We start from the raw sequence: 19,367 nt of genomic DNA, 5'->3' as shown, positions 1-19,367 counted from the left end.
TGGTTGATTCCCTTGTGTTCTTGACCAGATGGCACCAGGGCACTGAATGTTGGGGTTAAAGGGGATTTTCACAGTGTCTTTTCTGGGTGGAGAGTTATTTGCAAAGTATGAGAAACAGCTCATTGGGGGTCTCCTATACTATCATTGTGCTGAAATGATTACCTTCCTCTGCCGTCTTCATGTACTAGGTCTCCAACCCTGGGAGGAGGGGAGAAGGAAGAAGAAAGTCTACACAGTTTGATCAGAACCCAGTAGCCCAGTTGTCACTGAGTACCCTTGGCACACCCTTGCTTTGTTGTTCCCAGGGAAGGTTTGAGGGAGAGCTTGTTGGGCCTGTACCACAAGGCTGCATTGGCTAACCATTTCTAATTAGCAGCCCTGCCTGGCCATGTCCAGGATACCAAAGTCAAAGGTTTACTTTGGTACCCTTATGAATTGGCACACCACTTATTTTCCATCAAGACAGAGGCTGGATGAGTCCTACTCAACGTGAGAATCTCTCAGGTATCAGAATCTAGTTTATAAAGAAGGGAATGTTGGGAGGTAAGGAAAAGCCTGATGAAAAAGCTTCTTCCTTTCGACAAGTCAACGGCACAAGGAAGAAATCCTTTTTTCCCTCTCCTATAAGCCCTTAATAGACCAGGGCTGCTGCTCCTTGGCTGAGGTGACTGAGGTAACAGGGAAGTCTTGACTTGAATAATGGGTGTAGCCCTTTTTGTCTCTGACATCTGTGTTCTTCCCGGCCCTTACCAGGGGTCACTGAGGTGCAAAGACAGTTCTCCAGAACTTTCACTATTTATAATATTCATTCATTTATTCATCAAATATTTGTTGAGGGCTTGCTAGGATGAGGGTATAATGTAAAGAAAAACAAAAACAGTGACAGCAACGGGCCCTGTCCAAGTGGGGATGTCATTCTTGAGTGAAGCTTTCCTTCCCTTTGGGCATTTCAGGGCCCACTGTGAGTGAAGGTGTCAGCCTCAACCCATATATTACATTTCAGTAGTGCTTATTGTCTCTTAGTTTTGATATTAAAAAATCGCATGATTTTAGTGTTTCCTTCCTGCTTCTCCAGGCCTCTCATCCTTGGATGATCCTGGAAACCCCTTGGTGCACATCCCATACTTTGAAGATCACTGGTGAAGAAGACAGGAAGATTATTGGAGATGCTGAAAGCAAACACAGTAAAGCACCATTAAAAAAATGTAGGGGTAGGAGAAATGACCAATTCTCTGACTGTGGAGCCTGTGAAGAGTTTCTTTCTTTCATTTGTTCATTGAACAAACAATAAACTGAGCAATTCCTGCCAGGTGCTGAATTGTACACTGTGGAGGAAAAACATAATTCACTTAGTCCCTGCCCCTGGAGAACTCCCAGCTTAATGAGGAAGACTGAAATGCAAATGAGAGATGCGAAATGTATGTGGGGAGAAGTAGTGCAAAATGTTCAGAGGCCCTCACCTTCTGCATGTCTTTCTCACTTCCTTAATTGGCTCTACTTTGACCACTGCTTTTAATTGCAGCTTCTCCTGTGTGCAGTCCTCCCCTCGACCCTCAGTCCCACTCTCCTTACCCTACCCATCTCTTTCCATGCCACTTATCAGCTTATAACATTCCGTATAATTTGCCTATTTCTTATATTTATTTTCTCTCCCACCACAAGAATGTCAGCTTCCCAAGGGCAGGGATATTGGTCTGTTTTGTTTCAACTGCAGGAATAGTTTGTTGAAAGAACGAAAGAGGTGACCATCAAACTCCGTCTGATTATTCAAGGTTGTAGACAGACTGTGGGGAATGATCAGGAAGGATGTCATAAAGAAGGTGATGTTTGAGCTGGCTTGTACATGGTGAATTGAAATATTAGGAGGAATAGGCATGCTGTGCAGAAGCAACAGCGTATGTAAAAGTATGGAGGGTGAGAAGGAGCCCCATGAGTTTGGAAAATATGAGCGGCTCAGCATCGTTGGAACTTAGGGCACATGGTGGAGAACAATGGAAGAAGAGTCTGGTGAGCTGAGGAAGACTGTGAAGCCCCTCATATATTTTGTTTAACGCTGGGGAATTGCAGACAGCAACAGTACCTGAAGAACTGGAAAAGAGAACTTGATTAACTTGTATAACGTATAGAAAATCTTACTTCCTCTATTTTCAAGTCCACTGTTTTTGTCCAAAGCGTGGCATTTGAGGAAAGGACTCCTAGTGGATGTCCCTTCACTTTTGGATGAGGCCTGGGAGAAGTAACTGAAAATCCAGGTTAGGAAATATGTTGTTTTCATTTTTCTCACCTGGCACAGTGCCCAACACATAGTGGTTGTTCAGTAAATACATACAGAAATAAATGAAAGAATGAACTTGCTAATCAGTTTCCAGATGACCCCAAAGTGAAAAGAATAACACTTAATTGGTGTCGAATTCTGACCTCATTGCAATTAATTTTTACTGATGTGAATGCCTCTGGATGTGTTTGCTGCTAATCTCTGTGACTTCTTTCGGGTGTTACAGTTTTGTGATAAAGATCGTGAACTTTGGAGTCATACCAACTTGAATTTGAATCCTGGTTCCGTCACTTACTAGCTGCGTGGCCTTAAATAAGTTGCTTAACCTCTCTGAGTCTCACTTTCCTAATGTAAGGATGTCAGTACCTACTGTCTAGGATTGTTTGAGAATTAAATGAGATAGTCCACAAAAGAGTTTCATAAAGTTCTTGGAATTTAGTAAGCATTCAATAACAGTTGACTATTAACTTTTTATATTAATGGGGAGGAACGAGGTACTCGAGTCAGCCTTGATAAGCATGTATAGGATTGAGAAACACTGATGGTTTTATTTGCTTTAGATAAAGTCCGAGTAAAGTGAATGTGGCCCATTCCATTACTTAATAAGTTGGTAAACTTTTCCTTTGTGCCAAATAGTATGAATGGAAATATAAATCCAAAAGTAGAATTACAGAAAAGGTGTGGTGACCCATAATGACCAAATGCACCATGTACTGCATTTCTCTTACATGCTGACACCTTGAAGTGAGGTCTAATAAAGAGAGCTGGTTCTGCTGGGATGATAATAACAAGGTCAAGGTTGTAGGTTTGATGCCTGAAATCAACCAGTTAGTGTGATATAGGGAAATGGGCTGCCTTTTCATTCCAGACAATGCTGGAGTATTGAAAATGACACAGGATGGAAGGGAAGAAAGGTGGCTCATCACTCCTAGGAAGGTCCCTGAGACTCAGGTCCTATTGATGGTTCATTAATCTCAGCTAAATTTTGAATCCTGATGATATGTCAGGCTCTGTGCTAAGTGCTTTCCACCTGTCATCTTCTTGAATGTAATGTTCATAACAGCAATGTGGGTGTTCTTTCCCCCAACATCTACTCATTTATGAATCTTAGAGAAGTGAAGAATGTTGTCCAGGTTCCCTTGAAGAGCAAGTGGTGGAGTTGGGACTTGAATCTTGGTTTTTCCACCCTGAATTCTTGACCTCCAAGCTACGCATTTTTGCTTCTAGATGGTTATACTGTGTTTACAGCTTTGTTAATGAGGGATAGCCATTTTCTTAACAGAGATTAGAGCAATTTGACTTCCTGCTGGACACAAGATGTGTGTTTTTTCTTAGTACCCAATGTCTAAAGACTATAAAATGACAGCAAAATCATTCATGAAGGTGGCTCTGACAACCATCCACTGAATGAGTTCAGTGCTAGACTGTTCTCTTGCTTTGTTTGTTCATTCAAATGAGCCTTTAAAAAGTTGCATATATTCGTTTAAATACTGACTTCAATAGAGAGGGTAGGAAGAAGTAACATATTTAAGTAATTCATTTTACTTACTGCTCTTTGTGATGTTTTGCCTGGGAATTTGCATACAATATGCATAATTAATGTGTCATAGAGCTAAAATAATTTCTAAAGTTTCTAGTTTCAGGTTAATATATTTTATAATAAAAAATAAATCATAAAAAATCAATTAAATGATTATTGGAGTCATAGCCAGCTATAAGATACCCAAAGTGTCAGATTAGTTAAAATACTTCCTGGAGCATAAATTAAGCATTTTAGGAAATGGCATTAATTCTGTTAGACTCATTCAAGATAATATTTCAGCAGATTAATACTCTGTGATTCCAAAAAGCCCAAAACATCTGATACTTCTAAAAGTCCTGGGCATAAGCCTGAGCTGTAAATAGGCTTGATTCTTATATGATCACTTAGCTTCGTGCTATTCCCTGGCCCTTGACTGGCCCCAACCCTGACCGGGTATTATCTACACGTTGGCTTTTGGTCTCCAAGGGACCAGATGAATGAAACAGAATGAATTGCTTATGCAAATTTATCACCACTTCCAAAACAGAGAGCATCCCGCCCCCAACACATACCCCTTTGTTGGTAAATTCAGCAACTATTCTTAGAGAGCAATTGACAGAAAATATTAAAATGTATATAATGTGCTAAAATTTAGCCTTTGTTTACTTAAACGTTATTCAACCTAAGTATAAAACACACTGCTAGGGCCCTTTAAATTTTTTTTGGTTAGACTTTTTTTTTTTTTTTTAATAACATCTTTATTGGTGGTTAGACTTTTAATTCAACTATAAAGACAGTTCAAGTGAGAAACTTCAGCGTGTTGATTTTGTTCTTTGAGTCATTGCACTGTAATTAGTTGAGTTGTGTTTTAAATGCAGCACAAGAACATCTTTCTTGTCTGTTTGTGTCAGAAAAAAATGACTAATGAGCACTTATCAAAAAGATGAACATTTTTTCATTAGATTAAGTACAATCAAAACAGATTTATAATGTACTATTATGTTTCAGCTTGGAATAAATTGAGTAAAATAGCTAATATCTTCACAGCTTCCTGAGAATTTCTTTGCACGGCAGGCTCCTCCTCCCCCACACATTTAGACTTCAGGAAAGTGCCCATTTGTGGCAACTTTCTCTCTGGAGTCAAGACACATTCCCAAAGGATTTAGAATGCCCTTAATATTATTTGTAAAGTCTGAATATTTGTGAAGCACTTGTCAAAATTGATTTCCTTTGGATTATGCCAGTGTGCTTAATGACATAGCTCTTTAAAGTTGTTTTAAGAAATGACTTCCCCCTGCTTTCTCTTAGTGGTCAGTCAAAATGCCAGCTGGTACTCAGTACCACGCAGAGCACTCTTCTATTTTGAGATTTTTGTATTTGCCCAAGTGGATGAATTTTAGCCTGCGTGTGACCAAGAGGTGCAGACGATGAAGGTTGATTCCTTGGGAAAGTTTCAAGTAAAGATGTTTAAGTTAAGAAACGTCTCTTTTTAAATGTCACTTGGATGGCAGTTTATTTTCAGGTCATCAAAAGATTCTAAGTAATTACTTGCTCTTCTACTACGTGAGAATTAAAGTCCATCTTTGTCAGTGCCTGCTTGGGGCTGTATAATTATGTACATATCCACAAAGCAACCAATATAACAAGGCCTTATGTGGATAAAGAAGAACCTTGACTCCCTCAAGTTTTCTGAGTTTGCATGAGGGTGAATGGACAAGAGATAAACTCCTTGTATGTATATGAAGGAAAAGTAAATTGTTGTGGCCACTAGAGTCTTAACTTAGTGTAATCATAATTTTTGTTTACGTTGCACTCTTTTGGGGAAAAAATATTAATTGAAGTATAACACATTTATAGATGAAAGAAGCTTGACGAATTTCTACAAAGTAATATACCCATGTAAATGCCACCCAGACCAAGGTATAGGACATTACTAACCCTACAGAAGCCTTCTTTATGTCCTTTCCCTGTCGTTATGCCCCACCCAAAAGTGAACATCATTCTGATTTCTATCATCATAGATTACTTCTGATGTTTGGGAACTTTATATACATGGAATCATACAGCAGCTACTCTTTCGGCTTCTTTCCCTAAAAATTATGTCTGTGAGATTTATTAATGTGATTGTGTGTAGCAGAAAGTCTTTTTTCAAGGTTGTATAGTATTCTGTTATAGGAATATACACTTTTTAAAAGTACATTTATTTATTTACTTATCTTTTTATTTTTTTGGCTGTGTTGGGTCTTCGTTGCTGCACGCGGGCTTTCTCTCGTTGTGGTGAGCAGGGGCTACTCTTTGTTGAGGTGCATGGGCTTCTCATTGCTGTGGCTGGCTTTTCTTGTTGTGCAGCACGGACTCTAGGCACATGGGCTTCAGTAGTTGTGGTACACGGGCTCCGTAGTTGTGACACACGGGCTTAGTTGCTCCACGGCATGTGGGATCTTCCCGGAACAGGGCTCAAACCCTTTTCCCCTGCATTGGCAGGCGGATTCTTAACCACTGCAGCACCAGGGAAGTCTGAATATCCACTTTTTCTTCATCCATTCTACTATTGATGAATACTTGTGTTGGTTTCAGTTTGGGGCTATTACGAGCAATGCTGCTATGGATGTTCCTGTATGTGTTTTTTGGGGGACATATGTATGCATTTTTATGGACTATATACCAAGGAGTGGAATTGCTGGGTCATAGCACATGCAGTTGTACAATTTTAGTAGATATTGTGAAAGATTGCTAAATTTTGTCCACCAATTTACACTTCCACCAGCAGAGTATTAAAGTGCTAGTTGCTCCACATCCTCATCAACAAAATAAAATTTTAGCCATTATGAGGGTTTAAATGGGAAATAATTATGGTTTTAATTTACATTTCCTTGATGGCTAATGATATTTAGTACCTTTTATTATGCTTATTGGCCAATTGGATATCGTCTTTCATTATGTCCCTATTCAAATCTTTAACTTATTATTATTTTTTTAAATTTGGCTTGTGTATTTTTTTTCTCATTGATTTGTAGGGGTTCTCTATATATTGTGGATATTAGTTCTTTTTGGATATGTGTATTGCATACCTTACTGGTGTCCTTTGATAAACGTAAGTTCCTAATTTTAAAGAAGTTAAATTTATTAATCTTTTATAATAAGAGATTTTTGTATCCTGTATAAGGGATTATTTTGCTTACCCCAATGCTAAAAATGTAGTCTGTATTACTTTCTAGAAACTTTATTGTTTTTCCTTTTACATTTAGTTCTGTAATTCATATAGAATTGAATTGTGTGCATGTTTTGAGGTGGGATAAAGTTTCATTAAAAAATATAAATTATTAAAAATATTATCCTGGGCTTCCCTGGTGGCGCAGCGGTTGAGAGTCCGCCTGCCGATGCAGGGGAACGGGTTTGTGCCCCGGTCCGGGAGGATCCCACATGCCGCGGAGCGGCTGGGCCTGTGAGCCATGGCCGCTGAGCCTGCGCGTCCAGAGCCTGTGCTCCGCAACGGGAGAGGCCACAACATTGAGAGGCCGCGTAACGCAAAAAAAAAAAAAAAAAAAAAATTATCCTTTCCCCCATTGCATTCCAGTGGCACATTTTTCATAAATTGCACCGTCTTATATGAGTGGCCTGTTTCCTAGACCCTGTTTCATCAATATATTTGTCTATCCTGTGCCAATACCACTGTTTTAATTACCCTATACTTTATAATAAATCTTAATATTTGGTAATGTAAATTCTTCAACTTTATTCTTTTTCATGTTTGTTTTGACTATTCTAAGTCTTTTACAGTTACATGTAAAATGTATGATCAATTTATTAGTTTTCATAGAAAAGCCAGCTGGGGTTTTTATTGCCTTGAACTTACATCAGTTGGGAAGAACTGATATCCTTCCAGTACTTAGTCTTCCAGTACACGGATGTGGTGTATCCCTCCATTTATGTCATTCTTAATTTCTCTTAGCAGTGTTTTGTAGTTTTCAGTGTACAGGTCTTGCACATTTTTGACTAGTTTTGTTCCCAGGTAGCTGGTGTTTTTTTTTTTTTTTTTTTTTTTTTGCGTTACGTGGGCCTCTCACTGCTGTGGCCTCTCCCGCCGCGGAGCACCGGCTCCGGACGCGCAGGCTCAGCGGCCATGGCTCACGGGCCCAGCCGCTCCGCGGCACGCGGGATCCTCCCGGACCGGGGCACGAACCCGCGTCCCGTGCATCGGCAGGCGGACTCTCAACCACTGCGCCACCAGGGAAGCCCTAGCTGGTGTTTTTGATGCTAGATATTCTTAGGTAGCTTATGTTTTACTAATGTAAATGGTATTGTTTTAAAATTTCATTTTCCAATTGTTTAGTGTTAGTATCTAAAAATACAATTGATTTTTAAGTATGATTTTTAAGGGACTTTGCTAAATTCACTTTTTAATCCTTAATTTATTTGTAGATTATTTTGAATATTTTAGGCATATACTCATAGCATTTGTGAACAACGGTGGTTTTTTTTCTTAAAATTAAAAACAATAAATTTATTTTCCTTGGGCCACAGTACAGTGTTTTAATAGAAGTGATTGTAGACATTCTGATTTCATTCCCAATTTCCGTGGAAAAGCTTTCACTATTTTACCATTAATATATTTAATGCAGATTTTTAAAAAAGGTATTCTTTATTAGTTAAGGCAGTTCCTTTCATTCCTACTTTGTGAGGATTTTTAAACACCACAAATGGGCATTGAATTTTATCAAATGCTTTTTTTCATATATTCAATGACTATATAACTTTTCTTATTTATTTAGTTAATGGGGGTAAATTATATTGATGGACATTCAAGTTTTAAACCAGCTTAGTATTAGTGTTATAAATTAAGTTGGTTGAGGCCTATTCTTTTTATATATCACTGGCTTTGATCTGCCAATATTTAATTTGATTTTGCCAAATTATTGCATCTATGTTTATAAGAGAGATTGGCTTTATACTCTTCCTTTCTTGTAATACTTTTTCTTTATTGATAAGTTTTAGTATCAAGGCTGTACAGGCCTCATAAAATGTGTTCAGAAATGACTTCACTTTATTTGTTCTTTGGAATAATTTGTATAAGATTGGTGGTAGTTCATGAAATGTTTAAAGAATTTACTGATGAAGCCATTTGATCCTGAAGTTTTCTTGGTGGACAGGCTTTAATTACAGATTCACATTTTAATGGATATAGGACTATTTGAATTTTCTGTTTCTTCTTTTGTCAGTTTTGGTAAGTTAGTATTTTTAAATATGAATTTGTCCATTTCATCTAAATTATCAAATTTATTGATCTAAAGTTATTTATAACATCTTATCTTTTTGATACCTGTGATTTCTGTAGTGATGTCCCTTTTTCATTGCTTATATTGGTAATTTGTCCCCTCTTTTCTTTCTACAGTCTTACTGGGGTTTTATGAATTTTATTTGTTTTGTTTTATTTTCTCAAAGAACAAACTTTTGGCTTTATTGTATTTTCTACTGTAGGGATTGACAAAATATGGCTCATGGGTCAAATCTAACCCATTACCTGTTTTTTTTTGTTTTTTGTGTGGTTTTTTTTGTGGTACGTGGGCCTCTCACTGCTGTGGCCTCTCCCATTGCGGAGCACAGGCTCTGGATGCGCAGGCTCAGCGGCCATGGCTCACGGGCCCAGCTGCTCTGCAGCACGGGGGATCTTCCCGGACCGGGGCACGAACCCGTGTCCCCTGCATTGGCAGGCGGACTCTCAAACCACTGCGCCACCAGGGAAGCCCCTTTGTGAATACAGTTTTATTGTAACACAGCTATTTCCATTCATTTATGTATTGTCTATGCCTGTTTTTGCATTACAGTGGCAGAGTTGAGTAGTTGTGACATATCTTATGGCCCACAAAATTTAAAATATTTACCATTTGTTCCTTTATAGAAAAAATTTACTGACTTCTCCTCTATTATTTTTATGTCTATTTTATTGATTTTTGTCCTTATCTTCATTATTGCTCTCATATCCTTTCTTTTAGTTTAATTTACTCTTTTTCAAGCTTGTTGAGATAGATCCTTAGATCATTCATTTTCATCCTTAGATTTTCATTTAACTATTGTATTTTCTCTAACTGCAAGTTAGGTATATCCCACAAGTTTTTATATGTCATATTTTTATTACTGTTCTATTGAAAATGTTTTCTTATTTTCCATTGTGATTTCTTATTTAACTTTATTAATTGATTTTCAGGCTTTTGGGGAGTTTTAAAATTGTGTTTTTGTTGTAGGTATTGTTATTGATTTTTAGATTAATTCCACTATGGTCAGAGAATAGACTCTGATTTTAATTCTTTAAAATTTGTTGAGATTTGTTTTATGACCCAGTATATGCTTTATTTTGGTAACTTCTATATGTACCTAAAAATAATGTGTATTTGCGCTTCCCTGGTGGCACAGTGGCTGAGAATCTGCCTGCCAATGCAGGGGGGCACGGGCTCGAGCCCTGGTCCGGGAAGATCCCATGTGCCGTGGAACAACTAAGCCCATGTGCCGTGACTGCTGAGCCTGTGCTCTAGAGCCTGTGAGCCACAACTGCTTGAAGGCTGTGTGCCTGGAGCCTGTGCTCCACAGCAGGAGAAGCTGCTGCAATGAGAGGCCCATGCACCGCAACAAAGAGTAGGCCCTGGTCACCTCAACTAGAGAAAGCCTGCATGCAGCAACGAAGATCCAACACAGCCAAAAATAAATAAATAAAATAAATAAATTTATTGAAAAAACCCCAATAATGTATATTGTACAGTCAGTGGGTCCTGTGTTAAGTTTTTAATCATGTTGTTCTAATTTTCTATAGATTATTTTCTGCTTCTTCTTTGAGCTATCGAGAGAGGTGTGTTAGAGCTGTGCATTGCAATTGGGAATTGGTTTATTACTCCTTTAGTTTTGTTAGTTTTTACTATATTTGAGTCTGTGTTATGAAATCTTTGTTGAATTGACCTTTTTATCTTTACCGAAAGTTTCTCTTTTATATGTAGTAATACTTCTTAACTTAAAATCTGTTTTGTCTGTCATTAGTATATCTACACCAGCCTTTTTTCTTGTTTATGTTTGTATGTTTTCCATCATTTTACTACCAACTTTTCTGTGTCCTTATATTTAAGGTGTGTCTATTATAAATAACATGTGGTTGGGTTTTAAAAAAATCCATTCTGACAGTCTATGCCTATTATTTGCAGTAGTTTGTTATAATTCATGTAATTATTGCTAAGTTTTATTCAAATCCACTATACTGTTTGTTTTTTTCATCTATTTTTTGGTCCTTTCACCTGACATATTGTCTTCTTTTGGATTTGAAAAGTATCTTTATTGTTTAGTTTTCCCTTTGTTAATTAAATATTCTTTTTCTAATATTTTTCTGATTATCCTAGAGGTTATACCATGCTTCCTTGACTTATACTCAAGCTTAAATTAGGATTGTTATCACTTACTAAAAAAAGAAAAGATCTTATAACACTGTAACTGAATTTACCCTCCTATCTCTTTTGCTACTGTTCTGGGATATTTTAATTCCATATATATTTTAAATGCCACAAGATATTATTAATATTGTTTTAAGCAGTCATTATTAATTTAAATTTACCCATCTATCTACTCTTTCCATTGCTCTTTATTCTTTTCTGCATTATTATGCTTTCATTGAGGGTCATTTTCCTCCTATCTGAAGAGTGCCCTTCAGCATTTCCTAGTGTAGGTCTGCTTGGGATAAATTCTTTCAGTTTTTGTTAAAATGACTATTTATTTTGCTTTCACTTTTGAAGGATGTTTTCTCTGGGTGTAGAATTCTAGCTCTGCAATCATTTACTTTAAGAATTTTAAAGGTGCCGCTCTTTTGTCTCTTTTATTGTTTCCATTGAATAAGTCATCTTATTGTTGTTGCTTTGAAGGTAAAGTGTCTTTTTTTTTTTTTCCTGTATTTAAGATTGTCTTTGTTGTCAGCAGTTTTGTTATGTTTGGTTTTCTTTAATTTATCCAGCTTGTGTTCATAATGATTCTTGAATCTGTGGCTTCATTTCTTTCAGTTTGGGGAAAATTTCTGCCAATATTTCTTCAAATATTGCTTATTACCCATTATCTCTCTCTTTCCTATTTTTTTAAAAAGTAGTGTCCTATCTTTTGCTTATGTTTGTTTTGTATTTTAAAGTCTTCTATCTGTTTGTGCTTCAATCTAAATATTTAGACTGATTTATCTTCCAGTTAATTAGTTCTCCCTTCTGTGACTAGTCTATTGTTTAACTGAACTATTGAATTCATAATATAATGATTGTATTTCATAGATTCCAATGCTCTGGTAAAATTATCAAATTTTTTAATCTGTTTTTTGAACATATTAGTGATAGCTTTTCAGGGTAACTTTTGATTTTTTTATAACTTCACATTTACAGAAAACTTGTAGGAATAGCAGAAAGCATTACTGTATATCTTCTAACTAGATTCACCAAATTTTTACATTTTTGTCCTCATTTACTTTATCATCTTCCCCTCCATGCACATGTATTATCCCCCCACCCACCCAACGCACACACGTTATTTCTTTCTGAACCATTTGGCAAGATGTTGCAGATGTCATCCTTCTTTATTCCTAAATTCTTCAGTTTGTATCTACTAAGAACAAGGAATTTCTCTTATACAACTAAAGTACAACTTCAAAATTAGAAAGTTTGATATTGATACAATACTGTTACCTGATCTACAGTCTAAATTACAATTTTATCAATTATTCCAATAATGTCCCTTCTAGCAACATCTTTTTCCCAGTCTAGTGTGTAATCTAGGATCATACATTGCATTTAGTTGTCATGTTTGTTTAGTCTCCTTTAATTGAAACAATTCTTCTTTATCTGTCTCTCATGATCTTGATATTTTCGAAGAGTCCAGAACAATTACTTTGTAGAATGTTCTTTAATTTTGGTTTCTCTGGTGTTTCATCATGATTAGATTCAGATATTGCATTGTTGGCAGAAATAACACAAAAGTGATACTGTGTCCTTCACAGTCCATCATATCAGGAGGCATTTGATGTTCATTTGTTTCATTATTAGTGATATTAACTTTGATAACTTGGATAAGGAGCTATCTTACCAGTATGAGCCAACATAAACGTACCATTATTAATTTGTAGTGAGTAAATAATTTGTGGGGAAATAGTTTGAGACAGTGCAAATAATCTGCTCCTCACCAAACCTGTACCCAGTATATTTTAGCATCTGTCAATGATTGTTGACTGAATCAATTATTACTATGATATTTGAATCAATTATTACTATGATATTTGCAAAATGATGATTTTCTAACTCCATTATCCTTTCTACATTTATTACTGAGCATACTTATGTAAGGGATAACTTTCCTTCGCCCCCCTTTATTAATTTGGTAGACTTAATTCTTATTTAATTCAAAAGGTTATAATGCATTGATCTCATTTTGAAATTTGATGCTCAAATGTTTCAAATTTGGCCATTGGGAACTCACTCAAGCAGCCTCCATGAACTTTAAAAATGTTTTTTAATTAATTTATTTTTGGCTGCACTCGGTCTTCGTTGCTGCATGCGGGCTTTCTCTAGCTGTGGTGAACGGGGGCTACTCTTCGTTGCGGTGTGCGGGCTTCTCATTGTGGTAGCTTCTCTTGCTGGGGAGCACGGGCTCTAGGCACGCGGGCTTCAGTAGTTGTGGCTCGCGGGCTTAGTTGCTCCGCGGCATGTGGGATATTCCCGAACCAGGGCTCAAACCCATGTGCCCTGCATTGGCAGGCGGATTCTTAACTACTGCACCACCAGGGAAGTCCCTCCCATGAACTTTTAACATGCCCATGATTCTTTGAACATTTCTTTACTTTCTGACACAGTAAGATATTCCAGGATCATCTTTTACTTTATCTGTCCCATCATTAGAATCAGTTGTTTTCTTTAAGGAGCCCTGGTTCCTTTTTGTGGAGATGGGTATTTACAAACTAAGATCTGGGCGCTAAGTGCGCTGATTTTCTACTGGAGTGCCATTATGTCTAGGCTCAGCTGGGCTAGGAAATCTCTATCTCTGCCTCTAATCGAGGAGTTCATATTGATGCTCCCAGATCTAATCTAACACCAGAAGGTTCATTTTAGTCTTTTTCCTTTCCATATTTGTAAGTCCTTTTTCCAAGTGACAAACTTGGTTCACATTATCCTCAGTATATTTACTCACTTGCCCAGGCTTAGATTCACAGAAACTGTTTCAGAATTGCTAACCCTACCACTATAAAAAATCATACTGACTAACCAGTGTTCAATACTTGTTAAAAGATTTTTGTTTTTTGGGGCTTCCCTGGTGGCGCAGTGGTTGAGAGTCCGCCTGCCGAATCAGGGGACATGGGTTCGTGCCCCGGTCCAGGAAGATCCCACGTGCCGCGGAGCAGCTAGGCCTGTGAGCCATCCCGCTGAGCCTGCGCGTCCGGAACCTGTGCTCTGCAACGGGAGAGGCCACAACAGTGAGAGGCCCGCGTACCGCAAAAAAAAAAAAAAAAAAGATTTTTGTTTTCAAACTGAGGGTATAGAATGAAAACTCTGTATTCAAAAGTAATTATTTTTCCCTTCAGTGTTATTCATTTGAATTATAGGCTTATTTGTTTTTGTTTATATTCCATTTTTGGTTTCTTTCCCCTCCATCACTGTTAATTTAACTTCATCTTCATCATCATCATTATTTTATGTATGTAAAGCATTAACATGCTTCCAAAACTCGAAATTACACAGAAATCTATATTGAGAGGAGGGTCACTTCCCCTTTCTCACCCCATGCACCTTAATGCACCCTTATTAGTTTCTGGCTCATTCTTCCTGAGTTTCTTTTTTTTTAAATACAAATAAATACATTTATATTATCTTATTTCCTCTTCTTCCTTACACAAATGTATCATACTATATATACCCTTTGGCACTTTGCTTTTATTGATTGACAGCAAATATATCCTGGAAATCACTCCATATCACATCTTCTATAGTTTTTATTTATAGTTGCATAATATACCATTGTGTGAAGATACCATAGCTCATTCAACCAATCTCCTAAGTGTGTTTTTTCCCAGTATTTTTCAATCACAAATAGTGATATACTTTGTTCGTATGTTTTGTTTTGTTTTGTTTTGTTTGTTTGTACATTCTTGAAGGTGTATCTTCAAGGTAAATGCTTAGATGCAATTCAAAAGGTAAACTCACTTGTGGTTTTGTTACATATTGTCAAATTCTCCTCCCATAAAGGTGGGGGGACATTCCCACCATCAATGTATAAAACTCTCTTTCCTCATGGCTATGTCAAGAGAATGTGCTATCAAGCTTTGTAATTTTTACCAAATATAATCATTGAGAAATGGTATCTCAGCATAGTTATAATTTGCAGTTATAATTTCCATTATAACTGAAGTTGTCCATCTTTTCATATGTTTAAAGGTCATTTAAAATCTTTATTTGTGAATTGTCTGTCTGTGACTTTTGCTTATTTTTCTATTGGGTTTTTGATCTTTTTCCCCCTTCAGTTTTAGAGTTCTTTATGTGTTGGGCCTTTTATCTGTGATGTATGTTATTCATAGTTATTTTTAAATCTGTGTGAGTCTGTGGGACTATTTTTATTTTATTAAAAAAAATTCCTCTGTTCCTCTTTCCTGGTTGGCCTGGTATTTTGAAACTCAGAGTCTGGGGTCTTTGCCCTCCTCCCTGGCAGCTCTGAAAGCTCATTTTTGGGTTCTCAGTGCAATGAGACTCCTGTTTCCTTCTGAGATTTTAGTCGTGTACAGTTGCTTCTGCTGGTTTCTTTGTTTTCTGAGCATGTGCAGCTTGTGAGTCAGCAAAGTCCTTGAGGGGAATCTGCCCATTAGGCTCACTTCTCTACAGCTCACTTTCTCCAGGATGTTGGCCTTTCCGTTCTTGTCAACTCTTCCAACACAGCAAGACCACTGCAAGCTCTAGGTTGCTGTTACCTCTTCAGCCTTTATTCCCCATGTGGTGAATTGGCAAGTGCCCTGATGAGAAACAGCAGAGGCCAGTGTGTTACCCTGTCCCTGGGGGTACAGACTGTAGAGTCCTGCTGCTGTGATTTTTTTCCTCAGATGTTCAAACAGCTCTTCTTTTATGTTTCATCTAGCTCCTGTAGTTGTTCTCAGACAGAGAGGTTATTCTGATGCCGGTTATTCCATCATAGCTGGTATTCCATTCCAGTCATCTTTCCACTTAGCACATTTCATTAAATTTGTATGGAAATGGGAGAACACAGTCAAATTGACAAAGCATTTTAAAATTGACAAGGAAATTGGCCTGCTCGTACACTGCTGTGGAAGGTATGAATTGGTACCACCTTTCTGGAGGGCATTAATTTATATCAAAATCCTTAACAACTCACTTACCCTTTGACCCAGCAATTCTGCTTCTAAGTATTTCTCCTAAGAAGATGATCGTGGATGTGTGCGAAGGTTTATTTACAAAGATTCCAATGCCATTTAACAAACTTGGAATCAAAATTCTCAATATGCAGCAAAAGAATATTTGAGAAATTTTGGTGCTTCAATATAATGGAATATAACAGAATCCAGCACTGCAAATGATATAAGAGAATATTTAAGCATATTTAGACACTCTCTCTATTTAACGTTAGAGAGTATTGTTAAGCACAGGAGATTACAAAACAACATGAGCAGTACGGTCCTATTTAAGAATGTGTACGTAGATACATAAATATAAGACTGGAATAATGCACACAGAAGTGTCAATAGCTGGTATTGTTGGGTTGTTGGGTTTTTTTTCCCCTTTGTGCATAATCTAAACATTTTCCATAGGGCATTACTTTTGTTCTGAAAGAAAACTAATGCACTTAAAAGAAAAAATCCTTATAGTTGATAGGCCCAATTGATAATACTGTTTACCCAAACTCTATCTTTATGCCCTTGGTGTTGTTACAGATTTTGTCAGAAACAGTACCCTCCTTGAAATACTTTGTGGAATAGAGCACCCCCATACAAATATACTTTAAATTCCTACTAGTCAAATTCAAACAAAGGCTTCACTTGCTTCTGTCAGTATGTACCAAAGCCTTTTAAAATAAGGAGTCCTTTTAAAAAGTAAGGGACTAAAAAAAAAAAAAAAAAAAAAGTAAGGGACTTCCCTGGTGGCACGGTTAAGAATCCGCCTGCCAGTGCAGGGGACACGGGTTTGATCCCTGGTCCGGGAAGATACCACATGCGGCGGAGCAACCAAGCCTGTGAGTCACAACTACTGAGTCTGCACTCTAGAGCCCGCGAGCCACAGCTACTGAGCCCATGTGCCACAACTACTGAAGCTCACATGCCTATAGCCTGTGCTCCACAACAAGAGAAGCCACCGCAATGAGAAGCCTGCACACTGCAAGGAAGAGTAGCCCTCGCTCGCCGCAGTTAGAGAAAGCCCGTGCGCAGCAACAAAGACCCAACGCAGCCAAAAATAAATAAATAAATAGGTTTGTGGCAAGGACCTGGATTATCAGGGAAGATTTATTTCCTAGCAGAAAAAAAAAAAAATCTAATTTCCTTCTTTTTTTTTAAATTTAATTAATTTATTTTTGGCTGTGTTGGGTCTTGGTTGCTGCGCTTGGGCTTTCTCTAGTTGCAGTGAGCGGGGGCTACTCTTCGTTGTGGTGCGTGGGCTCCTTATTGCGGTGGCTTCTCTTGTTGTGGAGCATGGGCTCTAGGCACGTGGGCTTCAGTAGTTGTGGCTCGTGGCCTCAGTAGTTGTGGCTCACGGGCTTAGTTGATCCGTGGCATGTGGGATCTTCCCAGACCAGGGCTCGAACCCGTGTCCCATGCATTGGCAGGCAGATTCCTAACCACTGCGCCACCAGGGAAGTCCCCTCTAATTTCCTTTTGAAACCAATGGCCAAAATGTAATGCAATTGCTTTTGTAAAACTAAAATCAAGATTTCTTGAGACCATTCTTATCCCCTATTGCTTTTTTTCTTGAAGGTACTCTCCAACGCAGCAATTACCAGCCACGACCTTTTGGGTTTTGAGGCTGCTTCCTAGGAATGTCCGTTCCTTGGCTACATCATCAGGGAATCAGAGAGTTGAGGCTTGCCACCAGCACCACGAGGCCTATGGGTACTTCTTGCTCATCCAGACGAGGTGGCAGGACAATGACCAGTACGGCCGTGGGAACAGTGCTGTGTACTACAGCTACTTAGACACGATGATCAACCCGTACCCGATGAGGTAGGTGTGGGTTTTGCAGCCCCCATCCTCATGTCACCCCTCTGGCATGCTCTCTGGTGGGAGTTCACGCAGGGCATTCCTCTAGTGTTTCTGCTAGTGCACCGCCTTTGTTGAGCCAGATTATTCTGGAGAACAGCAGGACCGCTAGGTTAGTGAGGATAGTGTCCTGCTGCTTCTGCAGTTGCAGGTGTTTGTCTGTCTTGGTCCTTTGCACTAAATTGTCAGCAAATGTGCGAGCTTTGAGTCTCAGTTAAACAACTACACAACAAGCTACATAATATTCAAACCCTGGAGTTTGAGCAGACAGTAACTTCAGCCCTCAAGGCCTTTTTGTGAGAAAAGCAGCTGCTTCCCCCACCAAGGGCACATCAGGGGGAGGAGAGAGAGTAAAGCTGTTTATGATAGCCTCTGAATGCCGTGATGACACAGTTGCCATCGGAGGTGTGTTTGCAAGATTGGTTACTGTGCGTTTGGTTAATACAATTGTCTGTGTGAAAGACTGAGCTGCAGAGAGAGATCTGTGTAAATCCCAGCTCCACCTTGCGTTAACTGTGCAGTTTGGATCAAATTATTTAACCTATTGCATCTTTTGTAAAAATAACTTGCATTTACTGAGAGCTCTCTCTTTGTTTGGCACTGTAAAGCCTTTACACAGCCTTTCTTGTTTAATCCAAAACAACTTGATGAGAGAGTAGCAGATTATTGGTCCACTGCCCAAACCTCCTTGCCTGTAACTTTCAGGGCACACTGGTCTGACCATCCACTGTCAGCACCAGCATTTCTTTGCCTAAGGACTTTCTCTGGCCACCAGAGCCCCTTTGGCCGGGCAGGCCAGAAGTGCAAGGAATCAATGTTCCCTAAAAGCAACCTTCAGTCACTGACTGATGGGAGTTAGTGTATGAATACCCCAGCTTCCTTACCTCTTGGATGAGATAACTCTGAGCTGTACCCTGTAATACAGGCTCCCAGCCTTCCCTAGTGGGATTAGGCTCCAGGTCCCAGAGTGGTAGCTTTCAAAAATGGAGATAAAATGTACATAACACAAAACCTACTATTTTAACCATTTTAAGTGTACAATTCAGTGGCTTTTAGTATATTCGCAATGTTGTGTAGCCATCACCACTACCTAATTCCAGAACATTTCCATCCCCCCCCGAAAGAAGCCCCCTACCTGTTAATAGTCACTCAGTTCCCCTCTCCTCCCATCCTCTGGCAACCTTTCTGTCGCTATAGATGTGTCAATTCTGGACATTTCGTATAAATGGAATCATAGTATATATAATCCTTTGTGTCTGGCTTCTTTCACTCAGCTTGATGTTTTCGGGGTTGGTCCACGTTGCAGCTTGTGTTTTTCTTAT

General features: G+C 38.4%; 1 protein-coding gene across 1 annotated transcript in view; it reads left to right on the top strand.

Annotated features, from left to right (window-relative positions):
* The window catches only part of LOC136126991 (uncharacterized), a 141,188-nt gene that overhangs the window by 30,200 nt on the left and 91,621 nt on the right, over positions 1-19,367 (top strand). The window contains exon 2 of the mRNA XM_065882425.1: positions 17,764-18,009. Within this exon, the coding sequence (XP_065738497.1) occupies positions 17,764-18,009 (246 nt within the window). The remainder of the gene's footprint in view (positions 1-17,763; positions 18,010-19,367) is intronic.

The sequence above is a fragment of the Phocoena phocoena genome, chromosome 8 (genome assembly GCF_963924675.1).
Source record: "Phocoena phocoena chromosome 8, mPhoPho1.1, whole genome shotgun sequence".
Lineage (NCBI taxonomy): Eukaryota > Metazoa > Chordata > Mammalia > Artiodactyla > Phocoenidae > Phocoena > Phocoena phocoena.
The sequence above is the reverse complement of the archived record's forward strand: the minus strand, read 5'-3'. Positions and strand labels throughout refer to the sequence as shown.